General features: G+C 50.4%; 1 protein-coding gene across 2 annotated transcripts in view; it reads right to left on the reverse strand.

Moving 5' to 3' along the window:
* Positions 1-21,421, reverse strand: part of LOC133356826 (serine/threonine-protein kinase B-raf-like) — a 30,552-nt gene extending 9,131 nt beyond the window's left edge. Inside the window, exons 1-11 of one of the 2 annotated variants that reach the window (XM_061574539.1) lie at positions 20,929-21,421; positions 15,370-15,471; positions 14,166-14,561; positions 13,412-13,515; positions 11,797-11,899; positions 10,773-10,921; positions 7,994-8,165; positions 5,310-5,340; positions 3,623-3,735; positions 1,429-1,546; positions 678-762 (exon numbers count right to left, since the gene is read on the reverse strand). In XM_061574539.1, the coding sequence (XP_061430523.1) occupies positions 678-762; positions 1,429-1,546; positions 3,623-3,735; positions 5,310-5,340; positions 7,994-8,165; positions 10,773-10,921; positions 11,797-11,899; positions 13,412-13,515; positions 14,166-14,561; positions 15,370-15,471; positions 20,929-21,024 (1,469 nt within the window). In that variant the 5' untranslated portion in view covers positions 21,025-21,421. The remainder of the gene's footprint in view (positions 1-677; positions 763-1,428; positions 1,547-3,622; positions 3,736-5,309; positions 5,341-7,993; positions 8,166-10,772; positions 10,922-11,796; positions 11,900-13,411; positions 13,516-14,165; positions 14,562-15,369; positions 15,472-20,928) is intronic. The other variant, XM_061574540.1, reaches the window with a different exon arrangement.
* Positions 21,422-24,479: the final 3,058 nt, after the last annotated feature.

Genomic DNA, 24,479 nt, shown 5'->3' on the forward strand with positions numbered 1-24,479 from the left:
TTCCCGATAGCCTTCAACAAACTGTTGGGGGGACAAAGTTCTGTTTGGCGAGTTGGCAGCGCCTATGAAGGCTGGCACGACACGCGAGGGTTGTGCGCGGTTGTTGCTGTGTGACTCGCTGTGTGTGTGTGGTTGAGTGGTTGTTGCTGTGTGACTCGCTGTGTGTGTGTGGGTGAGTGGTTGTTGCTGTGTTACTCGCTGTGTGTGTGTGGTTGTTGCTGTGTGACTCGCTGTGTGTGTGGGTGAGTGGTTGTTGTTGTGTTACTCGCTGTGTTTGTGCGGTTGTTGCTGTGTGACTCGCTGTGGGTGTGTGGGTGAGTGGTTGTTGTTGTGTCACTCGCTGTGTGTGCGTGATTGTTGTTGTGTCACTCGCTGTGTGTATGTGGTTGTTGCTGTGACTCACTGTGAGTATATGTGTGTGTGGTTGTTGCTGTTTCACTCTCTCTGGGTGTGTGTGTGTGTGTGTGGTTGTTGTTGTATCACTCACTGTGTGGGTGTGTGTGGTTGTTGCTGTATCACTTGCTCTGGGTGTGTGTGTGTGGTTGTTGCTGTATCACTTGCTCTGGGTGTGCGGTTGGTACTGTATCATGCGCTCTGCGTGCTGCAGCTGTAGTGCTGCCCCCCCTCTGGGTGCTCTATCCGTCACTGGGGGTGATGGGCGCTGCTACGGTACTCACCTCAGCACCCCGACCTCGTTCTTGAACGCCTGCAGCTGCTGCGGCGTTGGATCGGTCACGTTCAGCACCTTCACAGCAACGTCTCCTGCACGCCGGCGACACGACCAGTCAAGTGTGAGTTTACGCACGAGCAACACTGCGGTGACAACGCACTCCGCGGGGGCAATGGTAGTTGCCGCTACGGCATGCGTGGTGCGTGCACGGTGGCTAGTAGATGTTAACTACCTCGCCTGGTGTGCAGGAGGTCGTGGGTTCGATCCAGACCATGACGCCTGCTGCTGTATATTTGGAGTTTGCGTGTCCCTCTCATCATCATCACCATCATCATCACGGTGGCTAGGAGATGTTAACTACCTCGCCTGTTATACAGGAGGTCGTGGGTTCGATCCCAACCCTGACACCTGCTGCTGTATATTTGGAGTTTGCCTTTCTCCCTCCCCGTGGTCGCGTGGATTTCTCTCCGGGTCCTCCGGTTTTTCCCTCCGCATTTAGAAAAACAAACGCGTTCAGAGTATTGGCTGCTATAAATGTCCACGTGATAAGCCACTTCTCGTTGGGCTATCGTTTGTGGCCAGGTCGCTTCTGAAAAAGAGCTGCATAGCTCAGTCTTCCTTACCTGGTCAAAAACATGTTTTTCAATCATACAGACAACCGGTCACATCGGCAGATCGAGGCGCTCACGAACCCCACGCCCCTTGCCGCTCACCACGCTCTGCACGCGCGCCGCTCACTCTCGCCGCTCACCACTCACCGTGCCACTTGCCCTTGTAGACGGTTCCGAAAGAGCCTGAGCCAATCCGCTGCCCGAATGCGATCTGCCCCTCCGGGATCTCCCAGTCATCACACGAGTCCCTCCTCTTCAGCGGACGCTGCACACACACGTGTACGCACACGTACACACACATGGATACATGCACACACACACATGTACCAACACACACTCGGGTACACACACACGTACAGAGAGACGCACACACGAGCACACACAAATACACGACGCACATACACAAGGGCGCACGGGTAACGCACACGCACGCGGGCACATGCACACACACACACGGGCACACACACATACAAAGACTCATCTTCTTGGTTCTTTCGGTAAAGTCACGTAGAAGGGAAGTAATAAAATAATAAAAATAAAACATAATAAAATAAAATAATTCTCACGACGTTTCGGCTACAACGCAAGCAGCCGTCTTCAGGTGAAGAATGAGACACTGCCAAGCTAGGAGCTTATATATAAGCTGCGTTGGAGGTGGAAGAAGAGCGCCTTAACACCTCCAACGCAGCTTATATATACGCTCCTAGCTTGGCAGTGTCTCATTCTTCACCTGAAGACGGCTGCTTGCGTTGTAGCCGAAACGTCGTGAGAATTATTTTATTTTATTATGTTTTATTTTTATTATTTTATTACTTCCCTGCTACGTGACTTTACCGAAAGAACCAAGAAGATGAATCCCTGCAGTCACGAAAGCTTTAAATCGAAACATACAAAGACATTAGATTTCACACATTTATGTATTCAAGGCTACGTTCACTCACACACACAAAATCACCTCACTCACTCACATTCAATTACACTCACAACCATTGTGTCTACACCCACGAACATTTACACTCACTCAATGAGAACTCACTCGAACTAATGCTTACACTCGCTTCCACGCAACTCTCTCACACAATAATTTACCAACACGCTCACTCACTCTTTATTTTTTATGTTAAAATTTTACGAGTTAAGGCCCGCTGAGCTCCATAGCTCGTTTTCAAAAGCCACCTGAGCCGCAAATGTTAGCTCAGCGAAGTGGCTTATCACGTGGAAATGTATAGCAGCCAAATACTCTGAACGCCCGTTGATTACACTGGTCAACAAAAAAAATTTTTTTTTCTGGCCTGGACTTTTGCAGCTGTTCTAGACTAATTTCAGGGTGCTGATTCCAAATCTGATCTAAGATTTGCTCTATCACATCTCATTTTTAAATCCTTTATATTAAGTTTGCATGCTTGCTTGCTTGCTTACGACCGTGCAAACCTTTCGGTCGTTTTTTAACCCACTTCCCGTGATCCAATCGAGCTGACATTTTGCACACAGACTCGTTGTGCGAGACAATTAATGTTCGTGAAAAAAATCTCCCAAATTTTACACTGTTTAGGGAATTTTTTTAAATATTTAATTACCAATTGCTTAATGGTGGCAGACAATCATCTGACCCATAGGTGGCAGCCATCTCAAGCCAGAGGACGATAGGACTCTAGTCGCCCCGATGCCACGCATATAAAGGATTTATAGTGAAAAACTTTGTTTTTACGGGTTAATTTTTATGCTATCGGCATACCCCATTTTCATTGATTTTACCCGAAATTAACTCTGTCACTTATGATTGCAAGTTGTTGCGAGTCAGTGACTGCTTTAGTGTTAAAATATGGTGCTGTATTTTTAGGATAGTGTGTTTATAATATCATTTTATGTAGATATTCACATTTATTTAATCTTTTCTTCTGCAGTTTTTATTGAAAATGCAATATTTAATATCTCAAAAATCTGATGTGATAGACAAAAACTTATGCCAGATTTGGAATCAACACCCCAAAATTACCTTAAAACCATTGGAATACCTTATGCCAGAAAAAGTGTGTTGACCAGTGTTATAAATGTGGAGGGAAAAACCAGAGGACCCGGAAAAAAATGCAGGCAACAATGGGTAGAACATACAAACTCCAAACATAAACCCATCAGAGTCGGGATCGAACCCACTAACCTTCTGCATAGCAGGCGAGGGAAATAAGCATCTTACCACCACTGGGGAGACAAAGGCGGCCGGGCGTGGTGTTGGACTATCACTCCCTCGTGTGGCGTGCCGGCATTCATCGGCGCTCGCTCACAGCACTTGACCGATCAAACAGCCTGTTAAAATCTATCCGGGGGATCTTTGTCTTCGTACCATGTGTATGATGCGATCGTCTGTGAGCGAGGCTGGACGGGAGGGCCCGGGAGAAGCGTTGCGAGCCCCCGGGAGGTCCATGGGGAAGGTGGCCGTCAGACCCACACTCGTGCCTGCATGCAGCACAGGAGTTGCTCACTCAGTCGCGTGTGAATGTCCATGCGTGTGTGTGCGTGTGCGTGCATGTGTGTGCGTGTGGGGAGCGGTAGTGTAGCGGTTAGCACGCTGCGCTATGAACCTGGCGACCCGGGTTCGATTCTCGCTCACGGTCAACACCAGTGACGATTATCTGAACCGGTCCTGGGCCTCCCCTATGTCGACTCAGCCTCAAATGAGTACCTGGTGTGATGTGTAAAAGGCGGCCGGGCGTGGTGTTGGCCACAGCACCCCCTCGTGTGCCGTGCCGGCCTTTATAGTACATGTGTGCGTGTGTGTGTGCGTGCGGTGATTATAAATGCGCGAGAGCCCGCTGAGATTAAGAGCCTCCTTCAGGGACTCAATCAAGCAACTCCTGACGCCCTCAAATGGATTACTAAACTCAACATTAAACTAAAAAAAAATGTATGTTCCAAGGTAAGGCCCACTTAGCTATATATAGCTTTCTTAAGAAGCGATCTGGCCACTAATGATAGCACAACAAAGTGACTTATCACGTGTAAATCTCGAGACGCAAAATACTCTAAACGCATGGAGGGAAAATCCGGAGGGCCCGGATAAAAGCCATGTGACCACGGGGAGAGAGAGCACGCAAACTCCAAGTACACAGGCATCAGGGTCGGGGTCGAACCCACAACCTCCTGCATACCAGCCGAGGTAGTTCATATCTCGTCACCACTGCGCCCCTATTGTTATAACATTATTGTCCATTGTTGTTTTTTGGGTTAGGCAACATGGTGGTAGTTTTATGCCAAAGTCATATTAGCATCCACCACCCAGGGGAAACCACATGAACACAGGGAGAACATAAACACTCCAAATAAGACAAAGGATTCCCATATAGCCTTAACAGACTGTTGGGGCAAGTGCTGTTAGCAAGCACCTATGAAGGCCAAAACGGTACACGAGGGGGTGGTTGGCCAGCACTACGCCCGACCGCCTTTGCCTCCCCAGTGGCGATGTTTACACACCGCACCAGGTACTCATTTGAGTCAACCTAGGGGAGGCCCGGGACCGGCTCAGATAATCGTCACTGGTGATGGCCGTGAGCGGGAATTGAACCCGGGTCGCTGGGTTCGCAGCGCAGCGCACTGACCGCTACACTATCGATCCTCACACAAACTCCACACACTCACGCTCTGCAGAACAGGAGGGGAACATACAAACTCCACACGGAAAGGGTGCCTAAAGTTGGGAATCAACCCAGGTCCTCGTTGCTGTGTGGCACAAATCTTATCATTGCATCGCACCCTACCACCAGAGGTCACAAACGGGTTTTGATTCCTTACCCGTACCCGTACCTGGCTGCACCAGGGTCGCAAATGGGTACCCGTACCCGTACCCGGCCGGGTACGGGTAGCCGGGTATCGGGTAGGGTACGGGTATCGGGTGCCCGGTTGCGACCTCTGCCTACCACCCAACCGACGACCGATGCACCGTTACAACCCGAATGCCTAATCACCAATACCCGACAGTTAGTCCCGGATTGCTAATAACTCCACGAACTGCAACGCATCAGAGGCCCATTTACCTTCATGATGCCTGCAGTCGCGCATCATGTCCTGTGGAACACACACGCACACACACACACACGGGGATGCGATCACAATGCAGGCAACGATCGGATGTCAACAAAGCTGGCTAGGCCAGTCCACCAAGGGAGCCTCCAGCTGTGTCAGAGCAGCCCAATCAGCACCAATATCATCCATAATAGGCATTATTTTGGTGGGTTACATCGCGTAAATATATAAACGTGTCGTTAAACCCGCGACCACCCGACACAGCCAATTAACCGTGAATAACCCAACTAATAGTCGATATCCATTGTAACAAATACGACGATATTAACCTCTCACTCTGGTCTTCGCACCTAGGAAGAGGGATTCTTCACAACTATGGCTGTCGCCTGATGATGCCGGTTGTAATCACTGGCGTAACGTCGTACTCGAATTGTAAATGCGGTGAGTTTACTCTCCAACACACAACCGGTGTGCTGAACTCGTGACTAATTGGCACGTTTTGTTTCCGTGACAAACCTTACTCATTGGCCGTGTCGGGTGGTGGCGGGTTTAACGACACGTTTATATTTCGATTTAAAGCTTTCGTGACTGCAGGGATTGATCTTCTTGATTCTTTCGGTAAAGTCACGTAGAATGGAAATAATAAAATAATAAAAATAAAACATAATAAAATAATTCTCACGACGTTTCGGCCACAACGCAAGCAGTACCTGAGGACGGCTGCTTGCGTTGTGGCCGAAACGTTGTGAGAATTATTTTATTATGTTTTATTTTTATTATTTTATTATTTCCATTCTACGTGACTTTACCGAAAGAACCAAGAAGACACGTTTATATTTACGCGAACTAACCCAACGACAACAACAAAAAACCCGCCTCCATTATGGATTAGAGCATCCTTTTGTCAACTCGCGTCTTCGTAAAAACCTCTCGCACGCGTTCCTCCGCCCACGGTCCACATTTTTTCTCGACGGGTCCGCCGATGCATCCTGGGGCCACGAGAGGCCCGGCACTTTTGAAATGGCGCGCAATCGATTTTATCCGTCGCTGCGAGTGTCTTTGCCGCGCTAATTGGGTACAAGAGGGGAACGCTTTCGACCTGGCAACAACACCGCGTGTATAATTTTAGCGCCGCGCTGCGTGTACGTGTGTGTGTGTCTGTGTAGTGTAGCGGTTAGCGCGCTTCGCTATGAACCCGGCAACCCGAGTTCGATTTCCTCTCACAGCCACCACTACTGGTGACGATAATCTGAAACGGTTCTGTGCCTCCCCTAGGTCGACGTAGCCTCAAACATCGGCGTTGTGCTGGCCACCCACCTCTTCGTGTGCGGTGACGGCCTTCATTATTTTTCGATTTAAAGCTTTCGTGACTGCAGGGATTCATCTTCTTGGTTTTTTCGGTAAAGTCACGTAGAATGGAAATAATAAAATAATAAAAATAAAACATAATAAAATAATTCTCACGACGTTTCAGCCACAACGCAAGTAGCCACATTCGGTAAAGTCTACTTGCGTTGTGGCCGAAACGTCGTGAGAATTATTTTATTATGTTTTATTTTATTTATTTTATTATTTCCATTCTACGTGACTTTACCGAAAGAACCAAGAAGATGGGGCCTTCGTTATTTTGCTGCTATAAATTTCCGCATAAGCCAATTTGTTGGGCCATCATTAGTGGCCAGGTCGCTTCTGAAAAAGACGCAAAGTTTGGTTGAGACTGGGATCTACCACCCTAAGCATGGCCTCGCCACCTTCAAATTATTTCCACTTTGAACTAAACAACACAAAAAAAGTGTCACGTTGACAAAAGACAAATAGTTCACTGTCTTTTGTCAACGTGACACTTGTTTTACTGATTGGTCGTGTCGGGTGGTGGAGGGTTACGACACATTTATAAATAACGCGATCTAATCCCAAAAACGTTGATTATGAATAATATTGGTCGCGAAAGTCTCACACGTGTTAAACTACACAACACAAATTCTCTCTCCTGAAGCCCTCTCGTCATGGCCAGCAGCAGACCCCCTCGACAACGCCGCCATTCTATCTTCTGGTTTCTTTTGGTAAAGTCACGTAGAAGGGAAATAATAAAATAATAAAAATAAAACATAATAAAATAATTCTCACGACGTTTCGGCCACAACGCAAGCAGCCGTCCTCAGGTGAAGAACAGGTCTGTCGGAAAGACAGCGTCTGAATGAACACCACCAGGCTTGGCTAAACCACCACGTAAAAAACTAAAATATAAACTACATCAGTATCTTTTCGATTTAAAGCTTTCGTGACTGCAGGGATTCATCTTCTTGGCTCTTTCGGTAAAGTCACGTAGAAGGGAAGTAATAAAATAATAAAAATAAAACATAATAAAACAATTCTCACGACGTTTCGGCCACAACGCAAGCAGCCGTCCTGTCGAGGCGACATACCTGGTTTTCACCTGAGGACGGCTGCTTGCGTTGTGGCCGAAACGTCGTGAAAATTTTTCATTATGTTTTATTTTTATTATTTTATTACTTCCCTTCTACGTGACTTTACCGAAAGAACCAAGAAGAAAGATACATCAGTATCATCAACATTCTAGCCGCCGCTCAATCACAACGTTGCCACCGACGCCATCACCATCACGCGCAGGAATGGGAAAACAGCGCGCAAGGGGGGAGCGGCGTTGACGAGAGAAAGAGACAGACAAACGCACCTGCACAAGGTTGGCCGTCACTGGCCCCACGACGCCCGTGTGCACGTTGGGAGCGGACGTGGATCGCGGCCGGGGGGGGTGAACCGACGCCCGGCGGGGGGTCGAGCTGTCCGCCTCCGAGTGGTGCGTCCGGGTCGAAGGTCGCGCGGGCAACGGTGGTTGCCACCACGGGCTGTGTCGTGCACGCACGCACAGAGACACGCAGATACGATGCCGAGGTGTTAACCACCTCGCCTGGTACACAGGAGATCGTGGTCTTCTTGGTTCTTTCAGTAAAGTCACGTAGAAGGGAAGTAATAAAATAACAAAAATAAAACATAATAAAATAATTCTCCCTTCTACGTGACTTTACCGAAAGAACCAAGAAGATGAATCCCTGCAGTCACGAAAGCTTTAAATCGAAATTTAGGTCATGGGTTCGATCCCGACACTGACGCCTGCTGTATATTTGGAGTTTACGTGTTCTCCCCGTGGTAGCGTGGATTTTTCTCCGGTTTTTCCCTCCGCATTTAGAAATGTGCGTTTAAGAGTATTTGGCTGCTATACAATTCCACGCGGTAAGCCACTTCGTTGGGCTATCATTTGTGATGGCCAGGGGTCGCTTCTGAAAAAGAGCTACGTAGCTCAGCCAAGGCCTTACCTGGTGAAATAAAAAAAATTGTTTGTAGTTTTGATTTCTGGGAGGCTAGGCACGGCGGGGTATTTTTTGTCAAACGACGCCCGATAACCCTCATCCAGCAGTGGATTGACAAGCGGTGCTGTAAGCAGTACATTGTATAGCACAGTAGTAATAACTGTAGTAGTAATAATAAAAACATTTACACCGCAACTTACTCAGTTGCGTGTATGTCGAACCTATTTCGCGCCGTGCGTAGCCAACCAAACTCATCGGACGTTAAAGCTGGGACGATTCGTGTCAATTTAGTCGATTGACTGACAGAACACTCAAGGTCGATTGCGTTCCATTGCTCAGAACAAATTGCCGCAAGATACTATTGGTCTGCAAAGTCAACAGACCAATGGATTTTTTTGACGTGGCCACACAGAATGGAGTTCTGCTCATATTTACACGTGTGCTCAACATCTTCCGCAAACGTACGAAGCAAACCGAGCTAACCGTAGTTGCAAAACGTCGTGAGCATCGCCCCCTACTGGCAGGCTAATGCCCCCAGGTCACTCGTGCAAATGAGACTGAATCCCGGTATTTAGTCGAGATCTCAGCCGGTGCAGCGAAACATTAAAGTTTAAACATAAAGCTTAAACAACGCAACATGCGGCTCGGTGGGTGAGAGGGGGTGGGGGGGTCTGTGGCGTAACCGGATATGTGAAGAGGTCAGATGTGAATGTGCACATAAAATTACAGTTTGACACCATCGTGCAACGATAGATAACTTGACAAAAATAAGCGGGCACTGAGAGAGTTACACGTGTGAGCCACCGCTGCTCCACTGTGCAAGAGAGGGAAGTGAACAAAGATCCCCCGTATAGTCTTAACAGACTGTAGGGGCAAGTGCTGTTAGCGAGCACCTATGAAGGCCGGCACGGCACACAAGGGGGTGGGTGGCCAACACCACGCCCGGCCGCCTTTGTCTCCCTAGTGGCGATGTTTACACATCGCACCAGGGACTCATTTGAGGCTGAGTCGACCTAGGGGAGGCCCAGGACCGGTTCAGATAATCGTCACTGATGTTGGCCGTGAGCGGGAATCGAACCCGGGTCACCAGGTTTGTAGCGCAGCGCGCTAACCGCTACACTACCGCTCCCCACACACACACACACGGAAGGTTCAGCACGAAAAGGTCCCATTTGTGAACATCTTTTAAAAGTTAATTTTGATTTGTCACGTTTGCTGTGTGACTCAACAGATTATTTGTTGCTGCTGCTGCTGCTGCCGAGATGGCAGTGATGCACACGCACACGCTGCACAACAAAAAAAACGACTCAATGCGTTCATCAATAACAACACGGTGTGTGGGCCTTAAAAGAAAAAATATACAACAGGCGACGTTTTGGGCTATAAAGAAGGGCCTTTTCCCGAAACGACGCCTGTTTATATTTTTTTTCTTTTAAGTTCACACACACACATGCAGTGGTGTTAATGACGAATGTATTGAGACTGTTGAAGTTATTTTCGCTTGTGCATTACTGCCATCCGCAGTATCTTCACATTCTCTCCACTGTTATTATTTTTTAATCATTATTTTACGTGAGCTGCCATCAGACTCCCACCCTCGCCCCCTTCACACGGGATCATGCGCTCCCTCCCACGAGACAGAGGGAGACAGAGGGAGACAAACGGAGTCACATGACGACACGCAGAAATCCGGACAAGACAGACGCATGGAGACACACGGAGACACACGGAGACACGCAGAGACACGCAGAGACACACAGAGACACGCAGAGACACGCAGAGACACGCAGAAACACGCAGAAACACGCAGAAACACGCGGAGACACGCAGAGACACGCGGAGACATGCAGAGATACACGCAGAGATACACGGAGACACGCAGAGACACGCAGAGACACGCGGAGACACGCAGAGACACACGCAGAGACACGCAGAGACACACGTAGACACGCAGAGACACCCAGAGTACCGAGCAAGATAAACACGCGGAGACATGCGGAGACCTGGACAAGATAGACACATGGAGACACACGGAGACTTGACGAGACAGACACGGAGTTACTTTTTACTTCGACTTCCAATTAATACTGCAATTGTATTGGAGGTGGGGCCGGAGAGGGGGGGGGGTTAGGGGAAACTACTCACTTGATTCCGTCTAAGCTGATACAAATCATGGGCACGTCGGTGCTGCAACGCTGGTGGAATCGCATGCCGCACTCCTGGCAACGGAATCCCTGGAACAGGAGCTTGCGGCAAATGTCGCAGAACGCCAGCATCAGGTCTGTCCGGCGGACCTGTCGGCGTGGAGATAGACAAAGACAAAGATCCCCCGTCTAGCCTCGACAGACCGTGAAGGCAAGTGCTGTTAGCGAGCACCTATGAAGGCCGGCACGGTACACGAGGAGGTGGGTGGCCAGCACCACCCTGACCACCTTTGTCTAATCGGTGGCGATGTTTACACACCGCACCAGGTGCTCGTTTGAGGCCGAGTGGATCGGCGAAGTTACAACAGCAGCGGGGGTGGCACGGGAGAGCGGTCGCGCACCTATCCGCTCGTCGCGGGGGTTCGCGGTTTAACGGCGGCGGCGGCCATCCCGGTGAATGCCGCGGGTGTTTTATTGACCGTGAATGCCACACGTTTTCGTGGTGGGCCATGCAGGATTACTGTGACGATACTCGAAAAAGACTAAGCGACAGTCCAAGCAAAAATAAAACCACAGAAATATAACTGTAATTTTGAGATCGAATCGGCGACCAGCATGCTGACCATTTACACCACGGGCAGTACATTTAGGGAAGACTCAAATTTAACGTTACGGGTTTTAATCTTGATTTGAAGTTTTCGTGACTGCAGGAATCCATACTCTTTGGTTCTTTCAGTAAAGTCACGTAGTTAGAAATAAAATAAAAAGTTTAAATCGCAACGTGACAACCGCTTGTGTTGCGATCGAAACGTCGTGATTTGTTTTATTTTATTATATTTCTAACCACGTGACTTTACCGAAAGAACCAAAGAGTTACGTTTTTTTTGTGCCGTCATTGGGAGACATCAACTCGCTATGCTGCACAGAACCGCATTTAATCGTGGGAAACCGGAAAAAAAACCGGGTTCGAACACGGGCCCTGGGCTTGGAACACAGGCCCTGGGCTTGTGACGTGACGGACGTACAAAGTTGTGTGTGGAGAGCGGCAGGTACTTGAGGACCTCCACGGACAGCTCCTCGCCTGACAGCCAGGCCATGTCCGTGCTCCAGTCCACCGCCGACTTTTGGCTGCACACAACGACAAAAACACCTCCATTGGAGCACCATCTTTATGACAGCAATCGTGCCCCACCGCCCACCCCCCCCCGGTTTAGACAGACGGAGAGATAATGCATTAATGGTACCTTTAATTAAGGTTTGTTTTTAGGTTAGATCACGTGAATATGAATCTGGTTGTTGTAACTGCCAACAAAACATCACGGTTCTAAACATTTTTAATGTTGTGGGTTTACTCTCCAACACACCGGTGTGCTGAACTTGTAACTAATTGGCACGTGTTGTCTACGTGACGAACCTCACGAATTGGCCGTGTCGTGGTAAGCTAAATGGCACCTGGCTCAGGTGAAAAACGTAAAAAAAAACCAGGTCAAACACCCGATCCACAAGACACAAAAAAAAAACCAAGAAAAATAAAATTGGCACAAGTCCACGGCACACACGCTGTTGCAACCGGTGTCGCAGGGTGGTTGGCACGGGCACTTGTCCAACGAATGTCCACATGTCCTTCCTCTTCATAGTCCCCGCGGCTGGGGTCCCCGGGCTACGGGAACCCCCCTCGCCCCCCGGCACCCCCCCCCCCCCCCGTGCAATTGCACGCACCCCCTCTGCGCACGCGACAGCCGAGTCACTGGTTCTGACCGTCCACGGGTTCTATAGCCGGAAGTAAAAAAAATTAACCCGTAAAGACAAAGTTTTTCACTATAAATCCTTTATATGCGTGGCGGCTAGAGTCCTCTCGTCCTCTGGCTTGAGATGGCTGCCACCTATGGGTCAGATGAATGCCTGCCACCATTAAGCAATTGGTAATTAAATATAATTAATCTTTTCCTAAAAAGTGAAAAAATTTTGAAACATTTTTTTCACGAAAATACATTGTCACGCACTACGAGTCTGTGTGCAAAATGTCAGCTCGATTGGATCACGGGAAGTGGGTTAAAAAACGACCGAAAGATTTGCACGGTCGTAAGCAAGCAAGCAAGCAAGTGAACTTAATATAAAGGATTTAAAAAGAGCGGGTCACACTTCTCCACAAAAGAGAAAGATCCGACGACGCACACAAAGACGCCCCGCGTAGCCTCCACAGACTGTTGGGGCAAGTGCTGTTAGGGAGCGCCTGTTTGGGCTAACGTGACACGCCAAGAGGTGTGTGGCTATCACCGTGCCCGGTCACCTTTGTCTCCCCTGTGCTGATGTTTCCACACCGCACCAGGGAAGCGTTAACGGAGGCCCAGTGCTGGTAAATATCAATCGCCACCGATGTACGCCATGGCCGGGAATCAAACCCACGTCGTGGGAGTTCGAAGTGCGGTGTGCGAAACCACTATTCTACCACTCACTCAGCGCACCCGACAACAACAGCTGCCATTCGCCAACAAGTGGCGGTGATGTCACCACAGCGCTTGTCCCGAGCTAGGTGCAATTAGAGGCCACCACGTGAAGCGTCGAAAGCATCGCTGGCAGGAGGTCACGGGACAAACCGAGGTGTTATGGGTTAACCGAGTCACATGCGCAGACGCGTACCCGTCTTGAAGGCGGAAGACGGCACAACACTTCGGCAAGAGGCCACGGATGTGCAGCGCTTTGGCCAGGCAATCCTTGACAGTCATCCCAGCCCTTGCTGTGACCTGCATGCAACCACAGACACATCCAGTTAGGCAGAGGTCCTGTGTGTGTGTGTGTGTCTACGTGGTGTGTCACATGATGCAGAGAGCGCCGATTCATGACAGAGGAAAATATTGACAACTTTTTAGTGTTCGATAACTCGAACCTCTTAATTGTATACTATTTTATTTTACCAGATTTTTTCAAAAGCGACCTGACCACAAATGATAGCTCAACGAAGTGGCTTATCACGTGAAAATTTATAGCAGCCAAATACTCTAAACGCATTTTTCTCGATGTGTCGGGAAAAATCAAGAAGACCCGTGGAAAATCCACTCGACAACGGGGAGAACGTGCAAACTGTAAATATACAGCAGCCGTCATTTTCGTGATCCAAGCCACGACCTCCTGTATAACCGGCGAGGTAGAAAACATCGTCACAATGGCTTCATGGTATAAACGGCGGCCGCCCCCAAGCCTGCCTCCCGAAAGCGAGATACTCCCAAAATGCACCACTTCAAAAGCGACGCTGCTGCTAATGTCACCAAGCCCGGCCACCTTGTACCTCCCATCCGGCGGTACGCGCGCTACAAACAAGAGACATCGTCCCGACTATTATCGCGTTATCCGATCTGCCGACCGAGAATCCACCGGCCGCGTGGCCGCCGCTCACCACGGTGCGCTGCTTGTTGGGCAGGTGCACGCGCACCGTGCGGCTCAGCGGCGACTGCGGCGTTGTCGCCTCTGCCGATGCCTGCTCCCCCGGCGCCACCTCGGCCGCCGACCCAGCCGGGGAGAAGGCGGCGCCCCAACCGCCGCCGCCGCCGCCGCAATGAGCGCTGTCGGCAAACACCGGCGATCGGCAGCGCTGCTTGTCGCTCGAGGGGCACGGCGGGCAGGGGCAGGGCGCGACGTGGACGGGGGGTCCCGGCGTAGCCGCGGGGGGCTTGCGCGACGGTTGCCGGGGATGCGAGGGCGGCGCCGGCGCCGACCCCTTGCCGAGGGCGCTCAGAAGTTCCTGCTCGCGAGCCTGCAGGGCGTCCAGCTTGTGCGTGTACTCCTCGTACGCCTGCGAGACACACGGGTTTGGGAGGTGGTGGGGGTTTGATGAAGAAATAAGCGCGTGACTCAGAGGCCAGAGTGCTGAGATCCTGCGCTTGAATCCCGGGTTCAGCCGCCGAACCGTGACCAAAACCAGCTTCTCAGGCAATGGTGTCAGTCCGATCACCAGTGACTAACATAGATGCACACAGAGACCCATAAAATCACAAAGAGACCTACAGATCCGCACAACCGATTAGCACGGTTGGCTACGTACAGTGCGACAGAAGTTCAAAATACATTTACAAAGAGCTGCGATTGAACCGGCTTGTCGAGTCTAAAGCTTCAATTGCATCAGCCCCTTTCACAAATGGCTACTCAAAACACCATCCCTTCATACGGAATTCTGCACTTAATTTGGCTAAATTCCAGCTCTGAGAATTAAAAACTATTGGCTTGAGATCTATTCTCATATTGGGTTGAGAGTCTTCAGATGAGAATTGCTCGATGTGACAGGGCAGGTGGGGAGCAAAGTGATTCTCTGTACCGTGTGGATCTAAGAAGTGAATCTTGACTTAAAGCTTTCGTGACTGCAGGAATTCATATTCTTTGGGTCTTTCGGTAAAGTCACGTAGATAGGTTCAAAGAAAATAACACAAAACTACGACGTTTCGATCGCAACACAAGCGGTCATAGTTTTTTGTTATTATCTTTGAACCTATCTACACGACTTTTCCCGAAAGACCCAAAGATTATATCTAAGAAGTAGTTGAGTGATGTCCGCTTCCGCGGGCCGCTCTGTGACAACACAAAGGGGGTTGACACCGCTCGTTCACCTCCAGGTAGATGGAGGGAGGGTTGTGTTCGCCTCCGAAACGTTCCAGTAGCGCCGTCAGGTGTTCCTGCGTCAACTTGATCATCTGCTGCAGGTTCCACACCTGTTGGGGTGGAAGAGTTGAGGGGGGGGGTTGGCAGCGAGCAGAATTCCAGATAACATCAGCCTCCCTGGTGCCACGAAGCCCGAACCGGATGCTGACTTCGACCACAAATGTTTCTTTCATTTTATTTAAATCACATTTGCATTCACTTCTTTCGCACCGTGCATAGCCAACCGTGCTAATCGGAGGTGCCGGGGAAGGATAACAAACTAAAGACAAAATATCAGTTCTAAAGATATCTAGATTTAAAAGCTCACAGATCCAGTGGCTTCCTAATATCGGAAGAGCATTCCAGACGTCCACAGAAAGGCGCATCTGAAAGCACGTGACGCAGTGACCGTCTTTGTTCGATGACTAGTAGTAACATCACGGACATCGCACTTGCGCAGTATTAATCAGGGCGGCCGCTGGATTTGAACCGTGAACCCTTTGCAACAAGCGGGGCAAGCACTACCGCAAGGCCACGTCACCGCCCTGGTCGACACAGACTTGGTCCGTAATGGCTGTGACCAATCATTTGGTCCATAATTGGGCTGGGACTGTCCTGTTCTAAGTTTGTCTTCATTTGATGGCGAGTCAAAAGCTGCTACGAGGATGAGCGGAATTTGCATGATGGTTTATGCTCCTTGACGGGATCAGCGAGGTATCGTGTTTAATTTGTGGCAAGCACCTTGTGTGCGCGTAATGAGCGTAACCGTACAACGTATTCGTTTGGCAACCGGAAATCAATGCAGCTCAGCAAGCACTGGACGGAAAATAATAGGCACAGGCCCAAAAGGGGTAAACAAAAAAACTTCAACGTGTAATATAAAACTATTTTAATGTGCTACTTAAATTGAGGTGACTAGAGGTGCTGTAAGGGAACATTATTTACTCGCAATGCAAGTAAAGCACAGAGCAGAGGTCGCAACCAGGTACCCGATACCCGTACCCTACCCGGCCGGGTACGGGTAGCCGGGTACCCGTTTGCGACCCTGGTGCGGCCGGGTACGGGTACGGGTAGGCCGTGAGTCACTGGTGAGTAACCGTTTGTCACTCATTTCCCAACGTCTCGTCTCTTCTCACAATTCAAGTTCCTAGAATCAACCCACCCGCGCCTACAACATGGCTTCATCCCAGAGGTAGCAATCAGGTACCCGATACCCGTACCCTACCCGATACCCGGCCGGGTACGGGTAGGGTACGGGTACGGCCGGGTACGGGTACCCGTTTGCGACCCTGGTGCGGCCGGGTACGGGTACGGGTAAGGAATCAAAACCCGTTTGCGACCTCGGGCACAGAGAGAGAAAAAACACGTGACCCTAAATCTGACCCCGAAAGCCAAATCTGCAACCTGTGCCTATCAACCACAGGACCCTCCCCCTCCAGGTCACAATCAGAATCTTTCTTTAGACTGGAGGAGGAATCCGATGAGCTATGAAGCTGTTGTTCACAGATGTCCAGTATGGGCGGGTGAGCAATTTACAACTGCAAACAATACAAAAAACGATGGGATTGCAAATTGGAGATAAAAAGGTATGCAGGTCACGACATATAAATGAAAAATAAGCAATTAAATCTAGAATTTAAGCTTTCGTGACTGCAGAAATTATACTCATTGTTTTTTTTTCCGGTAAAGTCACGTATGTAGAAATAAAATAAAATTTTAATAAATAAAAAGCAGTTTGCCGTTCTCTATGTGCTATGTACGTGATGTACCCGTGTGTTCCCTCGCTATGTGTTTTACCCCATTTCCACCTGATGATGAGCGCTTGTGTTGCGTTCGAAACGTCGTGATTAATTTTAATTTAATTTATTTTAAAAAAAATGCATTTCTACATACGTCACTTTACCGAAAAAAAAACAATGAGAATAAGCAATTTATTTATATAAGTCCAGTTGATCAAGCTTGGGCAAGGCAGCAGCAGCAAAAACAACAACAGAGTCCCAAACCACACCAAGATAACCCCACACAGCGGCAGTGCCTCAATAAAATGGCACATTAACACTGCACTGTCGAAACTGCACGGATCAAAGCTACAAATCCCATTCGCAAATGTGACTGCTGTAACCAGCACCACTAACCTTCTGCTTCATGAGAATGTGTTTTTTTAAAGGAAGATTTACGATCTTCATTTGCCAGTAAAAAATGAGGTTCCAATGGTATAAATGCTTACCCCGAGCTCTCATACTCTGATGGTGCATTGTCTTTGAGTTGTGCGCCTTTTGGCATCATCTGGTCCAACACCATGTGAGACTAGGCTCTAAGGAAAGCTGTCTCGTGTGTGGACCAATCAACTTCAAGGACAGTGCATACATTATCAGTTATGTTTTTTGTTTGCATTCCGACTGCAGGTATTGTGGTCTATGCAAACATGACTCCTTGTAAAAAAGGTGTCAGTTTTGTTGCCAGATAAAAGATTTACGATGTCCAGGGAGTGAAAAACAAGGATGTTCCAAAACATTGCAGCGATGCACCTCTCAATCCCAAAAGCAATTCGGATTAACGGTCCCGATTCAGCGATCTGATTCAACTGAAAACACCCAAAAAAAATCGTCACTTTAGCCACCGTGTGATAACCATTTCTCTGTCGTAGGGTGTGCGTGTGGTAAATTGTGGCACCCTCAAAGTGTGCGGATAAAAAAAAGTCACTTCAAAAGGATCTTCAGAAGCAGTTCTGTATCGTGGGGCGTCTCTTATCACACGGGCGAGAGATACGAATGGGCACTGTGTCGTAGGACGTGAAATTATGAAAAGACAAAGTAGGGCGGCAGTTACATTTTGGCCGCTTTATATTCCTTTATGTTGAAAACAAAATTACAAATTGCAGTAATTGGTGATCCCCTGTGTGATCAGTTATGCAGAGTGTACACCTCCCAATACCATATGGTAATCGCAGCAGTGTTTGTTTAACAAGTCTGACTGATGATGAGATCTTGAAGATCAAAGCCGGTAGAGTTCACTTGCTTAAACAAAAAGCTGGTGGTGGATAACATTAGTCTGGAAACCAAACATATTTTATTTTTCTTTCATGATAGGCAACGTTCTGCGTTCATATCAAAGCTTGCGAAGCAGTTGAGGCTACGGGAGTGATGTTGAGAATGCCTTAGATGTTGCCAGCGAATGACCAAAGCATGGGACATTGCTGTACGATGTGTTCCCACATTTGGCTTTGATACGCCACAGACGCATTGCGCGGATGGGCTGCTTCTCGTATTTTTGATGCGATGTTCAGATGCAGCTCAATGTGTAGGCACAGAATTGAGTTCTGCTTAACAGCCTGGCGGGTGGTGGCACACGTACGCAACGTATGTATGTTGAACTTCCTTCGCACCGTACGGAGTCAACCGTGCAAATCAGAGAAGTACAACAAACTAAACACAAAAAGCAGTTCTAAAGAAATGAGGTTTCAATCGAGATTTAAAGAGCGTTCCAGATGGCTTCAGATGTTCAACTGAAAGCGCGCCACGGAGTAGCCGTCTTTGCTCGCGTTGCTAGCAGCCAATGGCCACTGCTGCGAGAATGACCGGAGTTTGCGGGATGCCTGATGCACTGTGTGGATGAGGGCTGGCGAATGGCACAAATGTTGTTCAACTCCCTCCCCGTGGGTGTCGAGGTGCCATTCCCGGGCTCGCCAGGAGACGGCAGTACAGCAAGTGGACTAATCGCCATCTGTTCCGATCTGCACGGCGACAGTATGGCATCCCCCAACACGCGTTGGTTTTCTCCGGCCGCTCCGGTTTCCTCCCATACATGTAAACACCCATCAATTGGATGAAAAGATACCGAAATAAAAACCCATTGCTGCAGCCTCCTGAACGAGAGCCCTTCGACTCATCAAGGCTTTCCGGGAAACACAAATAAATTGTTTATAATTATTATATTTGCTTTTTACCCGTGCAATGAGGCAACTGGGATGGGATTGGGTCCACATTGAGAAGCAGCTGAGAGGGCATTAAAGGCCTATCTGAGATGTCTTTGGGGAATGGGAATGCAATGACGCATCCATTGATGGATTAAAGTGGATTTTTTTTTTGGCCAGTGCGTGCGATGAGAGCGGTAGCGCAATGGGTAGCACGCAGCACTACGAACCTGGCGACCCGAGTTCGATTCCCGCTCATGGTCAGTACCAGTGCCGATTATCTAAACCGGTCCTGGGCTGCCCCTAGGTCGACTCAGCCTCAAATGAGTACAGTACCTTATCGTGGTGTGTAAACGTCACGTACTGGGAAGACAAAGGCGGTCGGGCGTGGTGCTGGCCACCCACCCCCTTGTGGGCCGTGCCTGCCTTCATAGGTAGTCGCTAACAGAACTTGCCCCAACAGCCTGCTCAGGCAATACGGGAATCTTTGTCTTTTGGGGGGAGAAATAATTGATTTTACTTTCAATTAATGGAAATATTATTACATTTTTTCCCCTCTGGCTAATGGGTGTAAAACAATGACAATATCCCTCTCCCCCCCTATCCCCTCTCTCTACCCCCCCCCCCCCATTCCTCAACTCTCTCTACCCCCCCTATCCCTCTCTACCCCCCCCTCCCTCTCTACCCCCTATCCCCTCTCTACCCCCCCCCCCATTCCTCAACTCTCTCTACCCCCCCTATCCCTCTCTACCCCCCCTCCCTCTCTACCCCCCCCCTATCCCTCTCTACCCCCTATCCCGTCTCTACCCCCCTATCCCCTCTCTACTCCCCCCCTATCCCTCTCTACCCCCCCATCCATGACTCTCTACCCCCCCATCCCTCTCTACCCCCTATCCCCTCTCTATCCCCTCTCTACCCCTATCCCCTCTCTACCCCTATCCCCTCTCTACCCCTCTCCCCTCTACCCCATCTCTACCCTCTACCCCCTCTCTACCCTCTACCCCCTCTCTATCCCCTCTCTAACCCCTCTCTATCCCATCTCTACCCCTATCCCCTCTCTACCCCCTATCCCCTCTCTATCCCCTCTCTACCCCCCTATCCCCTCTCTACCCCCCCTATCCCCTCTCTACCCCCTACCCCCTCTCTACCCCCTACCCCCTCTCTACCCCCTACCCCCTCTCTACCCTCTACCCCCTCTCTACCCTCTACCCCCTCTCTATCCCCTCTCTAACCCCTCTCTATCCCCCTCTCTACCCCTATCCCCTCTCTACCCCCTATCCCCTCTCTACCCCTCTCTATCCCCTCTCTACTCCCCTATCCCCTCTCTACCCCCCTATCCCCTCTCTACCCCCTACCCCCTCTCTACCCCCTATCCCCTACCCCCTCTCTACCCCATATCCCCTCTCTACCCCCTACCCCCTCTCTACCCCCTATCCCTCTCTACCCCCTACCCCCTCTCTACCCCCTATCCCTCTCGACCCCCTCTCTACCCCCTCGATGTCTCTCCCCGAGCCGTTTCCAGAGGCCTCCCTCTCTGCGGCCTAACCCCGACTCGAAGCCTGCCTCCTTGCCTGGCGGGCCTGGCGGGCGTGGCGGTTGCGACTGCGCCGATTACCTCCTCGTTGGCCCGGGGGTCCCCGAGGCGCGGCCCGGCCTCGCTCCTCGCTTCGTCTCGGCCGCCGGTGCCGTGCCCCGGGATCACCGCCGCCATGGCGTCGCGGACAAAGAATAAACAACAACAACAACAACAACAGCAGCAACAAACAACTCTTGACGATCAAAACAACAGCAACAAAAGCCGCCGCTTGCTAACGGCGGCCGTCAACAACAGCGGCAGCAGCAGCAGCGCCACTCGCTCCCAGCGGCCGCTGCAGCCGCCAAATCACGTCACTACCGGCGTCATTGCGTTCTTCACACACAACTACACACACGCACAAACAACAACAACAACACAACAACAATAATCTCGTCGTTGTGTGTTGTGTGTGTGTGGTGGTGGTGCACAGGTGGTGCCATCGCCATCGTCGTCGTCTCAGTCAGTCGACCCGTGGCACCTGCTGGGTCTGCCCCGTGACCGGCTTCACGTGGCCTCAACGTGCACCTAGCCTGGCACAGGCGCCGTGGTGGCCTCACCGCGGTTGTTGTTGTGATGGGGGGGAGGGGATAGCGGTGAGCGCGCTGCGCTACGAACTTGGCGAGCCGAGTTCGAATCACGGCCAACGCAAGTAAAGGGATTATCTGGGCCTCCCCTAAGTCGACTCAGCCTCAAATGAGTACCTGGCGCGGTGCGTCAAAACAATTGCCACTAGGGAGACAAAGGCGGCCGGGCGTGGTGCTGGCCACCCACCCCCTCGTGCACCGTACCCAGCCTTAATATGTGCTCGCTAACAGCACTTGCCCCAACAGTCTGTTAAGGCTATACGGGGTGGGGGGGGGGGGTCTTTATCTCTTGTGTGTGTGGCCTTAACACATTCCTCCTGCGGAGGGAGCTGGTAGGAACGTCGGGTTGCTCGGTCAATGGCCTGCAGGGTCAACGGCGGCGTGGTGTATTCCGCAAATATGCCCGACTGTGAGGGCGGGCACAAGCCGGCGTGAGTAGGTTAAACGTTGAGTTTTATAAGGGCACCACGGGGTGACCAGCCCCTCCCCACCCAGTCCCACCTCTCCCACCCCCCACCCAACCCCACCCTCCCCACCCAGCCCCTCCCCACCCTCCCCACCCAGCCCCTCCCCACCCAGCCCCACCCTGCCCCTCCCCACGCTCCCCTCCCCACCCAGCCCCTCCCTACCCAGCCCCACCCTCCCCACCCAGCCCCTCCCCACCCAGCCCCACCCTGCCCCTCCCCACGCTCCCCTCCCCACCCAGCCCCTCCCTACCCAGCCCCACCCTCCCCACCCAGCCCCACCCCTCCCACCCCCCACCCAGCCCCACCCTCCCCACCCAGCCCCTCCCCACCCTCCCCACCCAGCCCCTCCCCACCCAGCCCCACCCAGCCCCTCCCCACCCAGCCCCACCCAGCCCCTCCCTCCCCACCCAGCCCCTCCCTGCACGACGGACACAATAATCCCATGTGGGCCGGTGTTCCTAACAGTAAAAGTTGGCACAGTAGGGGGCACAGTTGGTGCATCTGCCAGCCAACCCATGGCACCACCTGGGTCTGTCCCCATATCGAAACGTCGACACTTCACGGGATAGGGGCCGTCCATAAATGACGTCACGCGATTTTGGACGATTTTTTATCCCCCTCCCCCCCCTTCGTCACAAAAAGTCAGACCCCCCCCCTCAAATATGACATCACAAAGCTCTGCCACCCCCCCCCCCCCAAAAAAAAAACATGCTTCAAACTATTGTCATTGAAGTGCGTATTTAATGTGGCGCTGCACTCTGATGTTGTAGGAGAAAACATTTATTAAAAAGTCTATTTAATTAAGTAGAACGTGTTGATGTGACGTCACATTTTTCAACCCCCCCCCCCCCTCGTTACACATCGTCACAAATGTCTGACCCTCCCCCCATAGGTGCGTGACGTCATTTATGGGCGGCTCCTATGTACTGTACGTTGAACTTCCTTTGCACCGCACGTAGCCAAACCGTGCTCATCGGAGGCGCGGGGGGGGGGAGAAAAAAAGTTGTAAACAAATGAGTTTCTTAATCGAGATGATTTAAAAGTGCAAAGTGGCTTCCTAATATCGGAAGAGTCCCAACAGAGATCCAGAGCCTCGTACAGAACCACAGAGAACCCAACAGATAACACAATAAGGGGCCGTCCATAAATGACGTCACGCACCTGGGGGGGGGATGTGTGACGAGGGGGGGGGGGGTCAGATTTTTGTGACGATGTGTGACGAGGGGGGGGGGTGAGAAATGTGACGTCACATCAAAATGCGCAACTTTAAATAAATATAGAATTGTTATAAAAACACTAATTGTTATATTTCGATTTAAAGCTTTCGTGACTGCAGGGATTCATTTTCTTAGTTCTTTCGGTAAAGTCACGTAGAAGGGAAGTAATAAAATAATAAAAATATTATGTTTTATTTTTATTATTTTATTACTTCCCTTCTACGTGACTTTACCGAAAGAACTAAGAAAACGAATTGTTATAACAACACTCCTACGACATCAGAGTGCAGCGCCACATTAAATACGCACTACAATGACAATAGTTTAAAGCGATTTGAAGCATGTTTTATTTTGGGGGGGCAGAGCTTTGTGACGTCATATTTGAGGGTGGGTCTGACTTTTTTGTAACGTCGTGTGACGAAGGAGAGGGGTCAAAAATCGTCCAAAATCTCGTGACGTCATTTATGGACGGCCCCTAAGATGTTCAAACACCACATATATACCTTTTGAAAGGAATAAAGTCAGAAAGGGTAACAAAAACTAAAACTATTCTTATTTTCAATGAAAATAAAGCGATTTGAAGCGCGTTTTATTTTATTTTTTTGGGGGGGGGGGGGCAGAGCTTTGTGACGTCATATTTGAGGGGAGGGGGGTGTCTGACTTTTTGTGACGTCATGTAACGAAGGGGGGGGTGGGTGTAAAAAATCGTCCCAAATTGCGTGACGTCATAATTGAGGGGGGGTGTCTGACTTTTTGTGACGTCATGTAACGAAGGGGGGGTGGGTGTAAAAAATCGTCCCAAATCGCGTGACGTCATATTTGAGAGGGGGGGTGTCTGACCTTTTGTGACGTCATGTGACGAAGGGGGGGGGGGGTGAGGGTCAAAAAATCGTCCAAATTCGCGTGACGTCATTTATGGACGGCCCCTGACAGCGAATCAACCTCCCTCCATGTTCGGTGGGGATGGGAGACCCCAGTGCAGCCACACGGCCGTGCAGCAGCAGCAGCGAACCAATCGCCCGCCATATTATGTGGGGTAGGTGGTGGTGGTAGGAGACAGCGGTGTGGTGTTTAGTCATCAAAGCACGGAGCCAGAGGGAGCCAGAGGGAGAGCACGGAGCCATAGAGAGAGAGAGAGAGCAGAGCACGGAGCCATAGAGAGAGAGAGAGAGCAGAGCACGGAGCCATAGAGAGAGGGCAGAGCACGGAGCCATAGAGAGAGAGAGAGAGCAGAGCACGGAGCCATAGAGAGAGAGCAGAGCACGGAGCCATAGAGAGAGAGCAGAGCACGGAGCCATAGAGAGAGAGAGAGAGCAGAGCAC

Source organism: Lethenteron reissneri, chromosome 55 (assembly GCF_015708825.2).
Source record: "Lethenteron reissneri isolate LAM-NWPU_2019-01 chromosome 55, ASM1570882v1, whole genome shotgun sequence".
NCBI classification, from domain to species: Eukaryota; Metazoa; Chordata; class Hyperoartia; order Petromyzontiformes; family Petromyzontidae; genus Lethenteron; species Lethenteron reissneri.